The 20,008-nt window shown below is 42.8% G+C and overlaps 2 protein-coding genes across 2 annotated transcripts in view; one reads left to right on the forward strand and one right to left on the reverse strand.

Annotated features, from left to right (window-relative positions):
• On the reverse strand, positions 1–6,784 carry KCNJ2 (potassium inwardly rectifying channel subfamily J member 2). The gene is given in 2 exon segments (NM_001003120.3): positions 1–1,502; positions 6,665–6,784. A coding segment is annotated over 1 exon segment (1,284 nt). The 5' UTR covers positions 1,285–1,502; positions 6,665–6,784.
• LOC102157045 (SH3-containing GRB2-like protein 3-interacting protein 1) overlaps positions 6,692–20,008 on the forward strand; it is a 23,732-nt gene continuing 10,415 nt past the window's right edge. Inside the window, exons 1-2 of the mRNA XM_038549493.1 lie at positions 6,692–6,749; positions 6,859–7,086. Coding sequence (XP_038405421.1) covers positions 6,692–6,749; positions 6,859–7,086 — 286 coding nt within the window. The remainder of the gene's footprint in view (positions 6,750–6,858; positions 7,087–20,008) is intronic.

The raw sequence follows: 20,008 nt of genomic DNA on the forward strand, positions 1-20,008 counted from the left end.
TCAGATCTCCGACTCTCGCCTTAAGGGCCTGGGCTCTAGAGGTACGCTTGCCTGGTTGTGAAGGTCTAGGTCAGGGGGCGTGTCCGTACTCGTGCTTTCTGGAACTCCATTTTCACTGTCATCTTCCTCTTTGCTTGTGAGGGCAACTTCGTTTTCGTAGCAAAAGGAGTTAGCATTTGAGAGGATGTATTTCTTTTCGGCTAAGTCTCTGGCACTACAGAGGGGCGTGTTGGGCACTTCGTAGGTCTTGTGGAACCTTGAGTAGTCCACTTTGTAGTAGTGCTTCTCCTCGAAGAGGACAGGCTCGTAGCGGTGGCCCCAGAGGATCTCATTCGCCAGATAGGAGCTACGGCACTGGGTGGTCATGGCCGTGGCCTCCACCATGCCCTCCAGTATGACAACGATTTCAAAGTCTGCATTGTCGATGTCCTGTTTGCTCAAGTCATATAAAGGACTGTCTTCATCTATCTCGTGGACTATGGTGATGGGGGACACCAGAAATATCCGGTCAATCCCGCTGTCGAACCCAACGTTGATATCTATTTGATCCAGGGGGATGTACTCCCCCTCGGAAGTGATTCGGGATTTGAGCAGCTGGGCCCTCACGTGGGCCTCCACCAAGTGGCTCTTCCGAAGGTTGCCCACCCGCCACATCAAACACAGCTTGCCATCTCTCATGGCGATCACAGCGTTGTGACTGAAGACCAGAGTCTCGTTCCTCTTCTTTGGCTTGGCCATCTTCGCCATGACCGCGCCGATGATGAAGGCATCGATGATGCAGCCCACGATGGACTGGAAGACCACCATGAACACGGCAACTGGGCATTCGTCTGTGACACAGCGGAAGCCGTAGCCTATGGTCGTCTGGGTCTCGATGGAGAAGAGGAAGGCCGCCGTGAAGCTGTTGACCTCGGACACGCAAGCCTTGCTCTCTTTAGATGCATCCAGATCGCCATGGAGCAGAGCTATCAACCAAAACACACAGCCAAAGAACAGCCAGGAGAGCACGAACGCCAGGCAGAAGATGACCAGCATCCACCGCCAGCGAATGTCCACGCATGTGGTAAAGATGTCTGCGAGGTACCGCTGTCCCTTCTCCCCCACGTTGATGAACTGGACGTTGCAGTGGCCGTCCTTCTTCACGAAGCGGCTCCTGCACTGCTGTCGGGTGTGGACCTTACTCTTCCCGTTCCCAAAGCCGTTGGCAACCGCCATGGTGGCCAACTTCATCCCGTCCTCTTCGGAAGAGACGATGCTGTAGCGGTTGGTCCGCACACTGCCCATCGCTCCTGCTGTGGACGCCAGTGCTTCGGCTTTGGAAAACAGTCTGAGTTTTTGCAAGACCCTTTGGAGAAACAGTTTTGAATGCTCGGTGAGGACACACACGCCAAAGAAGAAGGAGAGACGGCGGGCCTCCAGGAGCCGGGGCTTCTACCAACGTCTGTCTCCGGACATGCAGAGCCACCTCAGTAACTCAGCTGACATCCAGGGGAGGACGTGACCTGGAAACAACGAGACAAGACGTTATTCATCCGAAAAGAAGGCATCGGCAAGGGGTTCTGCTCTCTCGGGGGACATTTCCTAGCGGACGTACACCCTGCGCTGAGTTAGAAGGTGTTCTTAGCTGCTTTGTCCCCTGAACTGTATCTTTTATTGTACTTAAAAGCATCAAGTCATCGAACGTGGAAGAGTTTGGGACAGTCTTTCAATCAAAATGTCAGGTTCTTTTCCCCCTGTTTTCTTTTTTCTTTTTTTTTTTTTCCAGCAATCTAGGCGATTCTATTTTCCAGAGAAACCCCTCTTATCCTCTCTCGTGCCTACTCTGCTTGCTAGGGCCCCAGGTTGTCAAGCAGAAGGGAGACTGGCTGAGCAAGGCCAAGGTTTGTCACGAGGCTTTGGGAACTCAGACATGTCCAGAGGACCGACCGTTCGTATAAACGCAGAATATTAATATTAACTGAGCTGCAGGTGCATCGGGGGAGAATAGAGCGGAGCCCTCGAGGACACGGTGGAAATCAGAAGGCACAGACTATTTTGTTTAAATGATTAAACATTTTTTTTTAATCATTTAAAAAAAATAAAAAACCAACAACTGAGCAGACAGCCCTTAGAGTGATCTGAAATCGGTCCCAATTTCTGGAGACTGTTTGGGCTTGCTCCATCACTTCGCACGGCGCTAGCAGCCACTTTGCAGAAATGCCCGATAACATCTCTGTTACTGCAAGTGATTCTGACTTGAAGGCGTGGGTTTGCTCTGGGGGATAAAGAGCGAGTCTGTTGCCTAGCAATGAGTCCTGAAATTCTCCGGAGATGGGACTGCCATGTGTAATGACAGGCTAGGAAGTAAGCACCTTTGTGCCAAAGGACCAGGTCTTCAGCGAATTGAGATAAGGCAGGAACTCATTTCATGTGGGTCCAATTCCGTGTTTTCCCAAACAGAGACAACTTGGTAGGAGTAGATCACGACTGTCAGTCGGCTCACTTTCACTTCCAGTGCTGCTGTTTGCTCTAGGTTCCCATGGAGAAGGCACTCACCTTTACCTAACGTGAACCAATAATCGTTTTCAGTCTTCTCCTCTAGCCTCATCCTAACCCAGATAAAAACGATCTATCGCCTTGAACTTCCCATCTTCACTCCCAAGAAACTATTTTTTTTCCTTGACTAACAAAAGTGTCTAAGATAAAGTCCAAAGTGTCTCCTCTATCAAATAGAAATTAACAAAATGAACCCCGGCATAGAACTGAAAACCCAGAAGTGACTCTCCACTTGTCAAACAACCCAATCGATCTCCTGTAGGAAAGGAGGGGGGAGGGGGGCAATGGGAAACAGATGGGAAGGAGCAGAAAGTCACTGGAGCCCTGATTATGAGGACGCCACTTTTTCTTTCTCCACCCCCCCCCACAACCGCATAGAGATTAAGTAGTTAACAGAACCAATTTCAGCCGAGCCACCTGCCAACAAATAAAGCGAGTCATTTATCTTGTTTTTGCGCACCCCCCCCCTTCAAGAGAGGCAAGGTGCATTGTCTTTGAAAATGCCTTGTTACAGTCTTTTCACTTCTCTCTCCTTATCCAAGTTATTATGCAAGAATGTGCCCCAACACATTTTTCCTGAGATTAGTCATCTGTGAAAATTGCAATGTGTGTTACATTTTGGCAGCTTTTGACACGTAAATGATGCCCGATTTGAAAGTGCCTTTGAATTACTTTATAAAAAGAAGTTACTGTGCCTTCCTAGTCTTCCACCTGCTTCAATGTTTTGTCTGCTTCCCTATGAAGTTTGTACTTGGACAAAAGAAATAAGACTCCTATTCCTCAGGGTTCTAGATCCTGGACATGGAAAGAATTTTTTCAACAGTGACTTCAGATTACTGGGCTCATATGATATTGCCAAGGATTTCTACGCAAGACCAGAGAGAGATAACAATGCAACATCAGATGCAGGTGTACTTTCCAAAAAAGGGGGGAGAAGAGGAGGCCTCATTTAAATAGTGCTTGAATCCTTGAGGTCTGGATGACTTCAGAATCGTATATTATAAGCTGACACCAAGAAATTCCCTTTTCATGATTCAAAACAATCCTTCCATCTGAGTTACCATTAGGGACCATGAGTAGACAGTTTCAAATTTCTTCTGACTTATTTCTGCACTCTTTCCAGATTAAAGCATAACAACCATATGAAATCTAAAGACTGAATTACGACCCTCCAAAAATCTTGACCCTAGGACATTAGTTCGAATTCCACAAAACACACAATACCAGCTTCCTACCAATAGCTTTCTGCATTTGGAACTTTGAAAGTAGCCTGTATTGAACGACTATTATTGTCTTATTTCCACTGTTAATGACAGAATTTGTTCCACATGCGCAGCATCATTTACAAATTTTACCATTCTGCTGGAAAGGGGGAAAAAAAGATTTTTCTGGCAAAATGGAAGCTTTTGTCACTTCAAATAGATATGCTCCAAAACAGATTTATGTGTGTATATGTGTGCACACACTGTATGTGTATTTTAGAGTTTTGGGGAGCTGATTACATAGCAAAAATCTGGAACCTGCCACAGTTCGCTCGGGTGATTGTCTCAACATTTCATTATGAAGAAGGCCCTCCTTACTGACCTGCCCACATGCCCAAGTGGCTTTAGGCAAGCAGAAAACTTCCTTGCCTGCTTTTCTCTCACTAAAAAACACCGATTGGTGAGCATCTGGAAAAAAAACTTCCATTAGGAATAGGGCTTTCGTGCAACTTTATTTTAGGCATATATTCAAAATAATTTTTTCAGAGACATCTGATGAAGAATGATGAGAACACGAAGTGATCTGACTCCTTGATGGGTGCAGTTCAGGAGAATCCATATTTGATTTGAGGAACAATGTGTAAATTCCCCTCTCAGCCAAAATATTTAAGGGGCTGATGTCAATTTAATAGATACAAATAATCATTTTACCCAGGCTCTCACCAATGAGGTAGAAAGTATTTCTGGGAAATTGAGAGGCTACATGTGGTGCTGTTCATGTTAAGACTATTTATAGGCTGAGCCAAAATTAAGCATAAGCAATGGAAAAAAATAGTTCAGCCATTTCAATCTTAGGTAGATGTTAAAGAGAGAGAGTGCTATAGATAAAATTCAAGGTCAAGGAGATAACACGTATAAATGAGTGAAAAGAAGTCATTTTTACCATATAGGAAATATTCCCAATTTGGAGTATAAAAAAACTAGAAAAATATCATTATGACGAATAGATGAGAATAAATGTGCCTCATAATATGGTCATGGTGTGCAGTGAATAAGAAAGTTTCTAACTAAGGATAGCAAATGAGGATAGTAAAAGAAAGTGTGCTGGGCTGACAGAGAGGTCTGCTAATGAGTGTTCAGGGCAGTTATTCCCCAGCTGACGCCATATAGACCAGCCTGAGTATGCTCTGGGCACATGTTGCTATGTGAGCACAACTGCTAGCAAAGCAACCTCTTAGAAGCTCAGTAAACAGAAGGGAGGGGGGAGGGGAAGGAAGGGAAGGGGCAGAGGGATCCACATTTATCTATTTGAGCACTCTAGCATTTATACTCAACAGTGCATGTAGCATCACTCAGCATTGGCAAATGCTGAGAAATATATATATTTGGTGATTAAAAAAAAAAAAAAGCCTGCAAAGGTCTATCTGTTCAGGTAATAATGTGGCCAATCTTCCATGCCACTGAAAAGTCATACAAGGACTCGCCAGCTACCCAGAGATTCTACAACTGGGGCTTCTGAAGAGAGTAGAAATACTGTATGTTCTTTAAAAAAGAAATAGAAAGAAAAAAAGAAAGAAAGAAAGAAAGAAAGAAAGAAAGAAAGAAAGAAAGAAAGAAAAAGAAAAAGGAAAAAGAGGCCCAATTCACAAGAGTTTAGTACTGATATACCTAGGCGATACCGATAACGTTAAAGAAAGTGCCATCAAAACAGGAGGGAGAGGGCTTAAAAGCAAAGTTAAATGACCTTGACCCCAACTTTGACCCCTCCCACCATCCCTGCAGTAACGTCCTCTTTACTCCTGAGCCTTGAGATTTTTCCAGCTACTGGCAAATATAAATAAAGCACTTGGGGGGGTGGGGGTGGGAGTGAGTTGGTAAAAGCTTAACAAGTGTACAGGTAAGATACAGCAGATCTAGGGCAGTGGTTAGTGAGAGGAGATCTAACAGCCTATTGATCACTAATGTGAAAAGAAAGCAAGGGGTAAAAGGCAATATGCATTCTTTGCATACCCAAAACACGTTTTCAATGCCTTGTTTCCTAACAGGTAAATTCTGAGTTTATGAAAATCCCCAGGATTCACAGCCGTATCCTAGCTACCATCCCACTGGGTAGGCTCATCCAGACACAGACATTAAACTGCCCATTTCCTATCTCGATTTTTTTTTTTCAATTGTCATGACGAGTCTATGTTATGATGCAATCTTTGCAGAATCAAGTCTCTTTGACCTCTGTGCTTTCCTGAAACCACGCTGTCTTCAACTTAGGTATCAATACGATCATTACTACGAATAAGACGTTGCTTGGGAGAGAGTGACATAGGATGTGAAAGTTTTGCGGTCTTCGGGGCTCAAATCCAGCTCGGGCTCGCGCTCTCTTTCCCCAGCAAAGCAACTTTGAGACGCTCGCTCCGTTTGGAACTCGAGACGCTACACTTGAAGCAATGACAAAGGGGGGGGGGGGAAGAAGACGCCAAGGATCAAGACTAGTGCTGAGTCCCAAGTCTGCCAAAGGTTTGAGACCAATGCTCTTAGAAGCACTCCCCAACCCCCGCCTTTTTTTTTTTTTTTTTTTTTGGTCTTCCTTAGAGCGAGAATCGAACACAGGCTCCCTCGCCCCTTGTCTCCAAACTCAGTATCTCGCTGCAGCTGGTGGTGCACTGGAAGTTATGAGCACAAACAGATGCTGCAGAGAAAATCTGTTTCTATTGCTCAACTGTTCCAAGCATGTCTCAGTATTTTTAGCTCTGGGGATGTTCTTGGTGCGCGCACAAACTCTATAGGCATGATCTGGGACTCCGCGGCGTGACAGCTGGGCACCTCTGGAGCAGCGGGGCCGGGGAGGGGTGCGGCCCGCGGCCCGAGTCCACTCCCCGGGACACACAGGCAGCGGGAGACAAGGAGGGAAGAAAACACACAGCGGCCCTTACCTGTTGCTGGCGCAGGAGCATGGGGACATGAAGTGGAAGTGGGGGGGCACAGAGGCATGTAAGATCCGGCAGTTTGTGAAAGCGAGTGAGCCAAAGCAAACCAGAATCCCCAAGACCCAGCTTGCCGGCGCCGGGGAAGGCTGCGCGCTGGCCAGGGCTCCAGTGCGCTCTGCAATATCCTGGGCTCTTTTGAGATACCGGCCCGCCTGGCCCCGCCCCCCGGGCCCTGTCGGCCAATCGCAGCGCGCCTGGCCGCCCGGCCGGCCCCGGGACTCGCGGCGGGGAGGGGACCGCGCTACACCCGCGGCCCGCGGCGCTGCCAGCGAGGAGAACCTGCCGCCGCTGGCTGCCTCCCCCTCCGCCCGCCGAGCCGGGTCGCGGAGGAGGAGGAGGAGGTCGCGCCCCGGCTGGGACAGCAGCAGGTGGGGAGCTCCGCGGCTGCCCCTTTGCAGCCTGGCCTCGGGCAGAAAGCTTCCCCCTCCCCCCCAGAGCCCTACACTTCCCTCTTCCCTCTCCGCGGCGGGCGGCGGTGCTGTGCTGTGCGCGCTCCTGCGGGGGCCCCCGTCGACACGTTTGCAGGCGGGGAGGCTTGCATTGCAGCCCCGGCGCGTGTCCCTCTCCCCTCGCTCGCACCCAGAGCCCCGCGCCCTCCCCCTTCCCCGCAGAACCTGCGGTGCGCGGAGGAGCAGCGCGACCCCACTGCGGGAGGTGGGCGGGGCGGGGGCGGGGGTGGGGGGGGAAGGGACCGACCCGGGACCCGGGACCCGGGAGCGGCGCGCAGCCCCCGGCTGGATGCGGACGCGCACAACTGTTGCAGCCGCAGAGCCGCTTGGCGCTCTCGCCGGCTCGGGGCTGCTGGCGGAATCCCTTACGAAGCGCCTAGACTTCCCTGAAGGGTGAACGACTCGTTCCCCTTCTCGCACTGTCCGCCCTCAGTCTCTTGCTCCACCACCGCCCGGCAGCGCTCTCCTGATCTAAAACCAGAGCAATTAGAGTAATGAATTCTCTGGAACAGCAACTCCTACAGACACTCAGCTCTGCCCTCGCATCAGCGCCTCCCAGCCCTCATTCCCAGCAACCAGGCAAGAGCATGCAGACCCTTTTCTGAAAACCTATGTCGACTTCAGTGTTAACCGCGTCTGGAGCCTGCAACTTTGCGGATCGATGCGTGTGTGTCCGTGTGTGTCTGTCGTGTGCAAGTGCAGTGCGTGCATATACCTCTGAGCACGGTGGTGTCACAACCCAGCTTCTGCTCTGAAGGGACGCAGGGTGTTTAGGAGTCTTCCTTACGCAGAGTTGGAGATTCCTGTGTGTGTGTGTAATGCTTATTTCCCCCCAAGCGAGCAAATGCGTCTTTCCGTGCAGTTTGTGCAAACCTCTGAAAGGCGGCCTGGAGTCGCCAAGCTGCCTAGGCCGATCTGGCTCGTATTCGGGGCGGCACACACTGGGGGTGATGTGTGTGTGTGTGTGTGTGTGTGTGTGTGTGTGTAGGGGAGGTGAAACCGACAATTGAAGGAAGGTCTGCGCGGGTACCCACTTCCTAGCCCCATACCCTCACATGGCCCCTAGGAGGTGCTGGTGAGATGCGCTGGGTTTTGCAGATGCGTGCTTAACCCTGCCTCAGCGAGCGCGCTGAGCGAGAGCCTGAAATTAAGTGTTGAGCAAGTTGTGCATGCGGTGTGTCTGCTCGGGAGAGCCAGACGTATTGCTCTTCTGTTGCACTTGCTGAGATTATCCAGCACGCCGAGCCCTGTAGCCGTCTTGCCTTTTAAAACCCCGTATGTGGGAATAATGCCTCTCACACTTACAGGGGCCTGGGGAGGGGAGGGGAGGGGAGGGGGTTGGGAGGAAGTCTGTCTTCTTTAATAGTTATTAAGGAATGTATTACTTTTGGACAACTTGAGTTGACTCTGCAAAATAGATGGATGGATGGATAGCAACCCAGGCTGTAGCCCAGACCTAAAAACGTGGAGACAGCCACGCTAATTCTATGTGGTCAAAGGAAGGAGAATGAGTAACATCTCACTCTGCCCCAGTGGGCTTCTTCTGAAATGTGTTTCTGCATGGATTTCTTCTCAGAAACAGGTGGGAGAGGTCCGTTTAATCCCTTAACACATATTGGGCCTAAATGGAAAGAGGAAATTCATCACTTTATGTTCTCTTCTTTTATGATGAATCAATCCGAGCATCTGTAGATGGCTAAGAATTTTCCAACCCATGTGAATTCAGAGAGGCGGCGTTCTTATTTCCAGGTAATGAGCTCTTTTTGAAAATCAGTCATCCAGAAAGGGCTGCCATTTCTCCGGAAGGTGGATTGAAATTGTTTTATTGTAATGTTTTGCTCTAAATAAGCCGAATGCGCCATAGGCCGAAATAGTTTCATATAATAGAAGAATCTTTAAATCTTTAAAGAAAAGAAAAGTTACAAGATGATGGTTGGTCGTGTAAATTTAGTTATGGCAGGGGGCAGATAAATATATATATCCTAATCTTTCTTATCAACATCCCTCCTACCCACCATGGGCTGATATGCAGCAATGCTTATTTCTTGAAGTAGAAAGTCAGAGCAATATTGGTTATTGCAATAAGCAGCTTCTCAGCCTGGATAGAAGTTTTGCCTTAATTACTTAGCTCAATTAGGAAACATGAAGGATTAGGTTTTGTAAGTAAATGAAACTTTGTAAATGCATGATAGCATCGATTAACTCCACTGCTTCATGTTATAAAGGGAAAAAAATGAAATGTGCATTTTAATTAATAGGTGACTTTTCATTATGCCCCTATTAGGAAAATTCTAGTGTTCCAAAGCATTCAGTACTTTTGGGAGTGATGCATGATACAGATTTCTCTAGTCAGAATCTCTCTTTTTTGGCTGAATCAGTCCTTATTTAGCAAAAATCCCCATTAGTTTTGGACACCAATGCCGTTGGGTGTTGGGATCCATCTGTGGATTAAATTTTTCCAAGGAAATGACAGTCGTGCTCTTACTGGTTCGCTCCACAGTAACCACCTATAACATTAGAGCCAAATATTAGTCACAATCTAGATCTGCAATCAGATTATGAATGGTTGTGTGACGCAGAAGGTGATTCCTCCACCAGCAGCACAAATCTTTCCTTTGCACTTATATAAATATCTCTAGCAATTAGATATATTTTCAGACTTCCATCAACCATATAGGCAGTCCGATTTTACAGTGATGAGAAATGAAAATCTCCTGTCATTTGCAACTGCTTGCTATTAAGAACACCTTACTAATCTTCACAGTAATAATTAATAGCAATAAATAATAAATCAATGTCAGATGAATTTAAAGGGCAGGCAGGTTGAGTCTGCAATCTGCGGCAATGAGGACCAGCCATGGGCTATGGTATTTTAAGGCGCTGAACGTAATCTTACCAATGGGACAGCAGCCTTGGCAGTTTCACTTCCCGTACTGGTAAGATTTAATGTTCATATGAAATTTAATAAATGTATTTGTTGAGTAAATACTTTGTACCTGAACTGTTTGCTGGGTGATATGGGAGACTTAAGAGCCCTGGGTGAAACCATTCCTTCCCTCTGAGAATTCACAATCTCTCATTGAGAAGACAAGCAATGCACAAGTGAAATCAAATGGCCAAATGACAGCGTAAGGCAGCCTATGATTGAAGTGCTAAAATCGATCATGCAAGGGAAAAAAAAACATTCCTGGAGCGTTTCTGAGTTGTGAAACCAACTAGAATTTATGGGCAAGTTTAGAATGGAGGGTTTACTTACTATGGATGACGCATTACCGTGTAGGGATAATGAGTTGTGTTAAGGATGCTAAGAGTGTGCCAGAAGACAGGATTGCCTCTTCATGCAGTTTATGTCCCAAAACACCTGTTAGGCTCCCAGATCTGTCTATATACATGTAATTGTGTGTATAAATTAGAAGCTGCTTCTAAGAATGCTACACGTCTCTGCCTACACAGACACCGTTTCTTCTAGAGCAGTGGGCTTTATTGGTCATTTGTTACCACTGTAACACACAGTGCAGTGATGATGCCTTATTTTTCTGGCATACCTGGGAATGCAGCATATCGCATAAGAGCTTTTTCTGACTAATTGGTATTTCTTTGTGGTGGGAATGATCTTCTCTAATATACTGTATGCATCCTCGAGCTCTATCCGATTGCCCCTGGAACACTCTGTATCTCTCTCAAGTATAGCATGTTTTGTTCCTCTCGTGCTATTACAGCTATGGCTCCCTATGTTTTTTGCACCGACCAATAGTGAGCTTTTCAGGATCCACTGCCATGTCTTTTATCTTTATACCTCCATTGCCTTGCACACAGCCAAAGAAATACATCAGTCTGAATAAATGTCAGTAAATGCAGGGTGGAATGAAAGCAACAGTATTTTTGAGTATACTACGACTTTTGCACGGTGACTCAGTATCATTATAATAAACACGAGCTATTTCATTTTTACCTGCAATAGAGGAGGACTGTCCGGGTACGCTAAGAGTAATGTCTTCAACATTAAATGACCAGAAACTAAGCTTATTTAAGTCGTCTGTTTGCTTTCTCTCTCTTCTTCACCAATGACAGCCTTCACTTCTCATTTTTGCTTCTGCCAAATATATCAGGCTGTCACCATGCTCTGTCTAATTTGTTGATTCTAATCTGCACTGTACTGAGAAATTATATAACCAAGGTTGCTTTAAAATATATGTGAAGTGAAAGCAAATATAATCTAAAGGGCTTAAGGTGGCTATATATTTTTGAAATAGTATGAGCAGATGCCAAATTTGGAGTTACCTTGCTTTTTGGCTAGTTTCCTTTTTTGGGTAAAAAAGCTTCAGGATATGGATTTCTGACATCTATTTTAGCTTCTCAGAGCATTTAAATGGTTTAGTCCTTGCATTTACTGTGCAATAAGTAGTTGAGGAAGACCTCTGGGTAAGGGAGGTAACTTTGTGTCTGCAAATATGCATATATTTATATGTACATGTACAACAAAATCATGCAGCCATTTATTCAGGAATCATCTAAGTACTTACTGTGTCCATTACTATGATCTTTGCTTTCTATCAAATATGTTAAAACCAACAGTAATAAGTGGGATCATTTTTTTTTTTTCATTCATACTTCCAGAGCAGCTGAATTATTATTTAGCAAATTACTCTTCTGTCATGCTCTGGAAGACCTTACGTATTTTGTGTGGGTGAGACAATTACATTCTGAAAATGCTTTATTCATCCAGACCCCCATTACCATGGCTCTTAACACGATGATGATGATGATGACCATTTCATCTGTGTTGTCTGTGGCACATTAGCTCCCTTAGACGTAATGAGCCTAAACTAAAGTCTCCGTTCATTCTCTGTTAAAGTGGATGGCAGCTGCTTAGGTCAGGTAACCCTGCCATAAGATGCCTGCAACTTGACTTTTTCCAGAACTAACAATAACAGAAAACAACTTCAGACAACCAAAGTTAGTCACTGCTGTAGGCATTTCAGGAATATGCCACAAGATACAAAGAATATAGAAAACATATTTTGAGTAATGTCAATGATATTGTCATGTTATTTTATTTTGTCATGTTACTTTTGAAAGAGAGGGTACATACCCTCATGTCCAGGGTTTGGAATATCGGCTTTAACAATTTGTGTGTGTGGTCTTTCAAGTGTTGAGTATGTGTATGTAGGTCTTTCTTTTTTTTTTATTGTCAAAGCAACTATGGAAAATGCATAAGATAAACATTAAAAAATGTAGGTGGATGTAGGAAAACACCGAAAATAAATCCATATCCCCACCATTGTGAATACTTTGGTGTATTTCTTCCCTTTTTCCTATCTTTTTGTTTCTATTTTTTTATCTTTATATATTTTTTATACTTTTAGGATCAATTGTGACATACTTTTTGATACATGAGTACCATACCTTTTATATTTAAATATTTGTCATGCAATTAAAATTCATTTGAAGGCATATGTTTTCATGTTTATATGTATTTGTGAGCCAAACTTTGATGAATCATCACCTATTCTGATACCTTTCTATTCATTTTTGGTTTATATTTGTATAAAGATACATTAACTCCTTTTGTAGATTGTTTATCTTCATCTCCTACTGTTTTGTTAGGTTTCCAAATGTGGAATTACTAGGTCAAAGGGTGTGATCTCCTGAAACTTTTTTTTTTATTGCCTTCTTTCAAGTGAAATCCTGATGCACTGAATTTCAAGGATGTTCTAAGTTATGTGATCTTGACAGTGGTGACGGCATTGCACAGTGGGGAGAGTTTGGGCTTTGGGTCAGCCTGATATGTGTTTGTGACATTGATCCAGCTAGCTGTAAAAGTCTGTTATAGGGATTAGAAATAATACAATAAAAAAAATGCTTGCTACATAATGAACACTTAGGCGGTGGAATTATTTACACTAGCTCTTGCTGCTACTAATGATGATGAGGTTAATAAATAGAATAACTTAATTGGGGAAGTAAGATGTATTCAAGAGATATTTATATGTAATAAGCCTTTAAATAACATAGCAATCTGTTGCAGTGCCTGCTTAAGTGCGAAAATCATAAACGAAGAGGTAAGTATCTGAGGAGTTTGGGAACATTTTATAGCTGTGTCGAAGTATGGGTTGGTGTTAGAGGGAGAAAAGCAGAGTGGATTTTCCTGGTGATGGTCAGCATTTGAATACATTCATGAATAAAGAGATTTTAGAACTGAACATCAAATTTGGGCCAGATTTTAGACTCTTTAGACAAGCAGGAGGAGTGACACTCTATTCTTTAGAGAGGGGGCAATCTGCAGATGAGTGAATGCAGGGCTAAAAGATGTGAGCAGGACTGTTAGGACACTGATCTGATTGTCATTTCTCTCCGTTGCCTCTGGCTGGAGTCCTCCCATGTGATCTTGGCTTCTGGATTTCTCTTCATATGATTTCCCAAATCCCAATTTTAATTTATAAGGAAATAGAGAAATTCTGTCACAGGGAAGCTCCTCATGTGAGTGGAAGCTGTTGATACAGCCTCTAAGCCTGCTCATTCCTTCCTCTGCTTTCTGCAGAGTACAACTTTTCATGACATCGGTGCTCAGACAAATCTAGAAATCATAGAATAAGGCTGATAATTTTCACAGCCAGTGACTAATCCCCCCCCCCCCAAATTATTCCTACGCTGACTGTAATATATAAAATTTGGCCCAGCACTCCTCATACAAGACCTTACTTCCAAACGTTTGACTTAATTCTGAGGCTTCACTGTGAGAGACTCTCTTCCATTTTAAAAATAAATTTGGTCAGTATCGGAGGAGATGACTGATGGTTTCCTCCTTCATTGACTTGTGTTCTGCAGGTATAAGAACCTTCATTGGTCCTTGGTAAATTTATCTTTTCACATTCAAAGCCTTATGTATAAATTACAGACAACTTGTGTTATAACTATGCAGAAATAAAATGCTATACCTCATTGTCACCGATAACATTAATGACTCACGATAACAGGAAAAATAGCATTAATAACATTATATGATTATTAAAAAGAAAACCCAAGTTATGTTAGTACCCATTTTATAGGTGCTTACTTGGGTATTTTAATGTACTAATTGGGATCAAATCCAGATATTTCTTCTCCTCCACTTGGATCTGAGCTTCATCCAGTCCATTCTAAATGTTAAAGAAATTCAAAGGAATGATTACTGTAAAGAAGCATTTCAGAAAATTGTTTCTATGATTAGCAACAGAGAAACTCTGAATTTATTTCACAGACTTAAATTCTGTCACAGTGGTCACAGTGTTGCAGCTTCTGATCTTCTTGTCAGCAAAGAAGATCTCATTTTAAGACTTGTATTTATGCTAAATCTATCCCTTTATGTGGTTGGCATAACTGAATTGCCAAATTTTAGCAGGCCAGGAACTGATGCTATAAATAATGCCTTCTTGTCACCTCATTGTCATCTTCCTGCATGTAAACCGAAATACAAAGACCCCTTACTGTACCTGTGAAGTCAACTTGGAAAAAAAATCAACTAAGAGAGCTAGCTTTCCAACTAACTGATATTAAACCACTTATACGTGTTAACACATGCAGTAATGCTTTCCAAAAAGAAAAATTCTTGAAAACTAATGAGGTATTTCCCGCTTGGGCAAAGGTTAAAACCCAAAGCTATTGTTCTTAATGCCTATTATTTTTATATAAAAATATAGTGCCTCCTTAGTACTGGATTAAGAAAGAAGGGATGTACCTAATAAATTAGTTGGCACAAAGCAAACTCAAAGTGCATAAAAGTGAAAATGCACACGCACACAGAGTTCTATCTCTTGACCTCATGGTGTCATATCTGAAAACCTCACAAGACGTTGAAGATGGTTCAAGTTTGATTTGTAGTTACTTAGTTGTGACAAAAGAGCTGTAGTCAGCTTTGAGTCTCCAATTTCTCGGCAACTTGCGTTCACGATTCTGATTTTATGGTGTTTAAGAGTTCACTCATATTTTACAATTTGCAATTTAAAACATTATCTACTCACCCATTGCACACATATTTCTGATGCATTAAAATATGAAACTTTCAAATCAGATAGTGGTGACTCTGTCAGTATTTTCCAAAAATAGAATAATCTATAAAGCTCTGAGGCTACACCACTTTAATCTTTCTGCAAAATGCTAGCTAAGTACACATAACATAAGCAGTTCTTCCCTTGGAGTAGCACACGGTAAAAGTGTGATTTGTACATCCTGGCAGAGATTATCTGAACATCTACTTGGTCAAAGCATCATTTAGCACAAAAGACTTTGTCACCAGTGCCGTATCCATAATGTCAAAATCCAGGCAGTATAATGGAAACGTCTGCAAGTCTCCTTAATCCTGGGCTCACAATGAATCGGTGCTCTTCCCTAAGTGAATTAAGCACAGATATTAATTCACTCTTTTCTTTGTTCTATCTTCTTTCCTCATGCATTGCTCGCCTTGGTTCATTTTTCCTCTCCACGATCCACACGTTATTTCAAATCCTACAAGAAAAGGGGACTCAGACATAGCCAGTGATCCAGGCAGAGCACTTATAATTATATTATTAACATTATTCAGCATTTGATTCATCTTCGGAAATGCAGTTCAGGATCTGCATGATTCCAGCTCCACAGGCTCCATTACAAAAGCACAGCCTATCAAAGCAACTTGCCGGAAAAGCATCAAGCACACTTAATATAAAACCAACCCATACCCTGCAGGCAAAATAGTCCAGTCGGCATAAAATAAAAATAAAATATAAAAACCGTTTTTGAAATTGTTTTTTTTTTTTTTCCCACAAGCATTTCTCTGTAAATTGACTTGAAGGCCATGACACAAAGCCCAAAAATGAAAGAAAGAACAGGGGAAAAAAGGAACCCACCCCCCCCCTTCCTGCCACAGACAGGTGTCCTGTTCTTTCTCCTGTCTCCTGAACCCTCTTCGGAGTCTCCACGGCAAGGAAGGCAGCCTGCCCTGCAGCCCTGTTGCAAGCAACATAGGGACTGGAGGTCTCTCCTACAAGCCCCCCCAACTCCACTGAAGACCCCCTCAGACCAAGAAGACTTTTTCTCACAGGAGAGTTTGAGAGAGTCTATGAGTTCATGCTCGAAGTGAATTTCCTAATTTCCTCTCTGGGCAAATACCAGGGTATTTATTTCTCTTACGTAATTTCCAGGGAGTCCGTTATGTGACCCGACTTCTATTCTGTTGGTCTACTGAGGGACCTTACCGTCAAACGGTCACCCTTGGTGAGAATGTACCCAAGAACTGATCTATCACTGCAAAGGAACTTAACAATTCCTGGAAGGAAAAGGGTTAAGAGCCAGTAAAAACAGCATAAACTTACACATGACCTAGTATGATTACACTTTTATTCTCTTCCTTGCAAGGAACAACAATGACAACATCCATAACTAATGCTTCTGGTCTGAAAAACCTTTTCAACAACTTTCTGGTTCGCAAGGATCTCTAGGCAGAGAGATGTACTTGCTGGTGATTTTTCTTTCAAGAGGATCTAAAAGGTTTATTACATCATGGAAAAATAATCTCAAGTATTGGGAGCAGGGAGCAGTCTTGGGTGATTGGTTTGTGATGGTCTGATTCTGGCTGACACGTTCTAGAATTAGGACTGTTTTGTCCTGATCTTAACCTAAGTGTGAGGAAGATGCATGGTTTCAACAGCCAAAGGACTTGGCTTCAGAAAGAATCCTGAGCAGAGAAAAGCCACAGCAGTGGCTTAAGTTTAAAAACAAAACAAACAAACAAAAAATGGTCCTGGAGAAAAACAGGGAGCATGCATTTGTTTTCTTTCCTTTAGAGATATCTGAGATCAAATGCTCCAAAGAGTGAATGAGCTACATGCTGCAGTCCTCTGGGTCCTCATCCTGCAGTGGAAGCTTCTCTACCTGAGCTCTCTATAGAGGGTCCAGGTGAGGGTGATTGAAAGTGGGCGGAACTAACCTGCACCACTCAGATCCCTAACTCAACCCCGCCCCTTCCCCATCCCAACAGGCTCCTTTCCTTTTTTCCCTTTCTCCAGGAATTTTCCATCAGCTGGAAGGCAGGGACATCAGTTGTCACACTGATGGGAGATGTTGCACTTTTGCACTTGGCCATGGCTGCATCTGGGTGGCCTTGTGTTTGCCTGTGGAGCCCCCGGATACTAGACGGGCCAGCAGCAGCTGCTTGGGACAGGTCCTCCCCATGTCACTCTGTTCTCTTCCTCCCCTCTCCTCCTCCTCCTTTGGGATTTGTACACAAATGTCTCGAGGAAAACCTTTATGATGCTTCTTGGCAATGGAACTCAAATATCTAGATGGGCACATATCTGGAAGAGGTGGTCTTGGGGAGTTTTCCATACAGTAAATTGTTAGAAGTACCTAATGAAGGGCTCAATTACAATGAAAAATGTAACAACCTGGGAAGAAAACAAATGAGACATTTTGAGATAGCGTTACTGGGAGATTTTTTCCCCCTAAATATCATTTTTTTCAAAAAACTTGATTCCTTGTGGAATTTTTTTAAAGATTTTATTCATTTATTTGACAGAGAGAGAGAGAGAGTGCGAGCAAGCAGAAGCAGGTGGAGCAATAAATAGAAGGAGAGGGAGAAGCAGGCTCCCTGCTGAGCAGAGAGCCCAATGCCATGAGGGTTGTGGGGCTCCATCCCAGGAACCTGGGATCATGACCTGAGCAGAAGGCAGATACTCAACTGACTGAGCCACCCAGGCTCCCCTCCTTGGGTAGAATTTTATTTTAAAATGCCCTTTATTTTGTTCATGAAAACAATACAGGATTGAGGATTTTGATGGGAGAGTATGTACATCAAGAAAACGAACCAGAGCAAAGATATATGATTGATACATCATATGCAAATGTCCCTCTATTACAAGACCCATAGAAAAATGAAAACTTTTCTTCTGAAATCAGGGACTTCCTGAGATTTTAAATCAAGGAGGTCACCCTTTCCACTGACTGTTCTGGACCAGGGGATCTGCAAGCTGCAGCCCACAGGCCAAATCTGGCTCACCATCTATATAGCTCCTGAGCTAAGAATGATTTACATTTCTTAAATGTTGGGGAAAAAATAAAAAATAATAATATTTTGTCACACTTGAATATTTTATAAAATTCAGATTTCTATATTCATTAGTAAAGTTGCAGTTGGAACATAGCTATGCTCATTTGCTTACAGATTGTCTATGACAGCAAAGTCGAGCAGAAGACACAGAGGCCATATGTGGCCCACAAACCTTAGAATACTGACTCTCTGGCCCCTTACAGAAAAAGTTTGCTGACCACTGATCCAAAATACTGCTATGGGCATTAGGCCAAGTGGAGTAAAAAGGGTGTAAAAGCCATTCCTCAGCTCTCCTACTAGCAGACTGAATACATTTAATTGTAGCATTTATTTAACTGTGGGTACCTCCTTCTTTAAAAGGAAAGAAAATGCTCATAGGTTTATTTTTAGGATTAGCTATATATGGATTATAAAATGTATATTCAAACAATAAGTGTTTTCTGTCTAAACTAATATTTAGTTTATTCGATATTTTGATCAGATTCACTTACTTGTCAAAATTAAGTGTCTTTCAAGTAGGCTCACAAAATAAAATTAAGGTTACTCTTAATATAAATCCTTAGGAGCACTTGGGTGGCTCAGTTGGTTAAGTGTCTGCCTTCAGCTCAGGTCATAATCTCCGGGTCCTGTGATCGAGTCCCGCACCAGGCTCCCTGCTCAGTGGGAAGTCTGATTCTCCCTCTGCCTCTGCCTCTCCCTCTAGACTCTCTTTCACTCTCAATGTCTCTCAAATAAATTTAAAAAATCTTTTAAAAAATAATATAAATAATTTAAAAATTAGTAAATGTCAAAATTGATTCTATGGAGATTGATTTTTACAAATCCATAGATAGCCTGTTTTATGCTCACAGATACATAAGGGACCTGAGAGTCTGTGAAACTATCAGACAAGTATTTCACTTTGAGTTGCTTCAACTCAACAAATGTTGAATTTGATCTCATTAGCAATCATTAAGTGTTGCATATAAGAGTATTTAGTGATTGAAAAATATCTTAAAAATAAATAATAGAAGAAAATATATTATATTAGAAAAAAGAAATTGCATCCTGGAAAATGTTTAAGGACTCTGAATTTTGAATGCAGATTGTATCATATGATTCCATTTCTTTGAGAAAAGAAAATCTTTAAGTTTAAATCAGTTTCTGAATCTAAACCTCTTTCTATATTTGTCTTCAGCGCTAGGATTTGGATGTGGTAAAGAAGGCACTACACACCTCAAGTATGAACTTTAAGAATTGCAAAAATAAAAACAAAAAACCAGGAATCAAGATAAGTAATAGTTTAAATGCATATTTTTTAAAAAATATGATATAATGCAAAATAATCCATGATAAACAAAATAGGCCAAAATTGTTATGCAATTCAGATTTGTTGGAGTTCCTGCAATAGAAAAATTCAGAATATCAATATATCAAAAAATATAGGCCTATTTCTCTTACATGTAAAAAGATGGGCTCTCTGCAGACCATATGCTGGGTGCCTCCCGATATAAAATTTAACAATGACCTAGTAGATGTGATTATAACTTATTTTTATTTTCTTGTAACTGTGTATTGGCATTTTCTCATTTTTATCCAAATACTTACTATTTCGTAATAAAGAAAAAAACCTAATACACCGTATAATTTTAAGACTAAAATGAAGATGCCATTCCTTTTTATTAGAAGTTTGTCTTCTTTGTTAAGACCAAGACAGCATTTTGATCTTTCATTTGCTGAGGTAACTACAAATAATACTGGTTAAATGCTCTTCCAGTTCACACAGACTTTGCAATCATA

The sequence above is a fragment of the Canis lupus genome, chromosome 9, assembly GCF_011100685.1.
Source record: "Canis lupus familiaris isolate Mischka breed German Shepherd chromosome 9, alternate assembly UU_Cfam_GSD_1.0, whole genome shotgun sequence".
In the NCBI taxonomy this organism is placed as follows: Eukaryota; Metazoa; Chordata; class Mammalia; order Carnivora; family Canidae; genus Canis; species Canis lupus.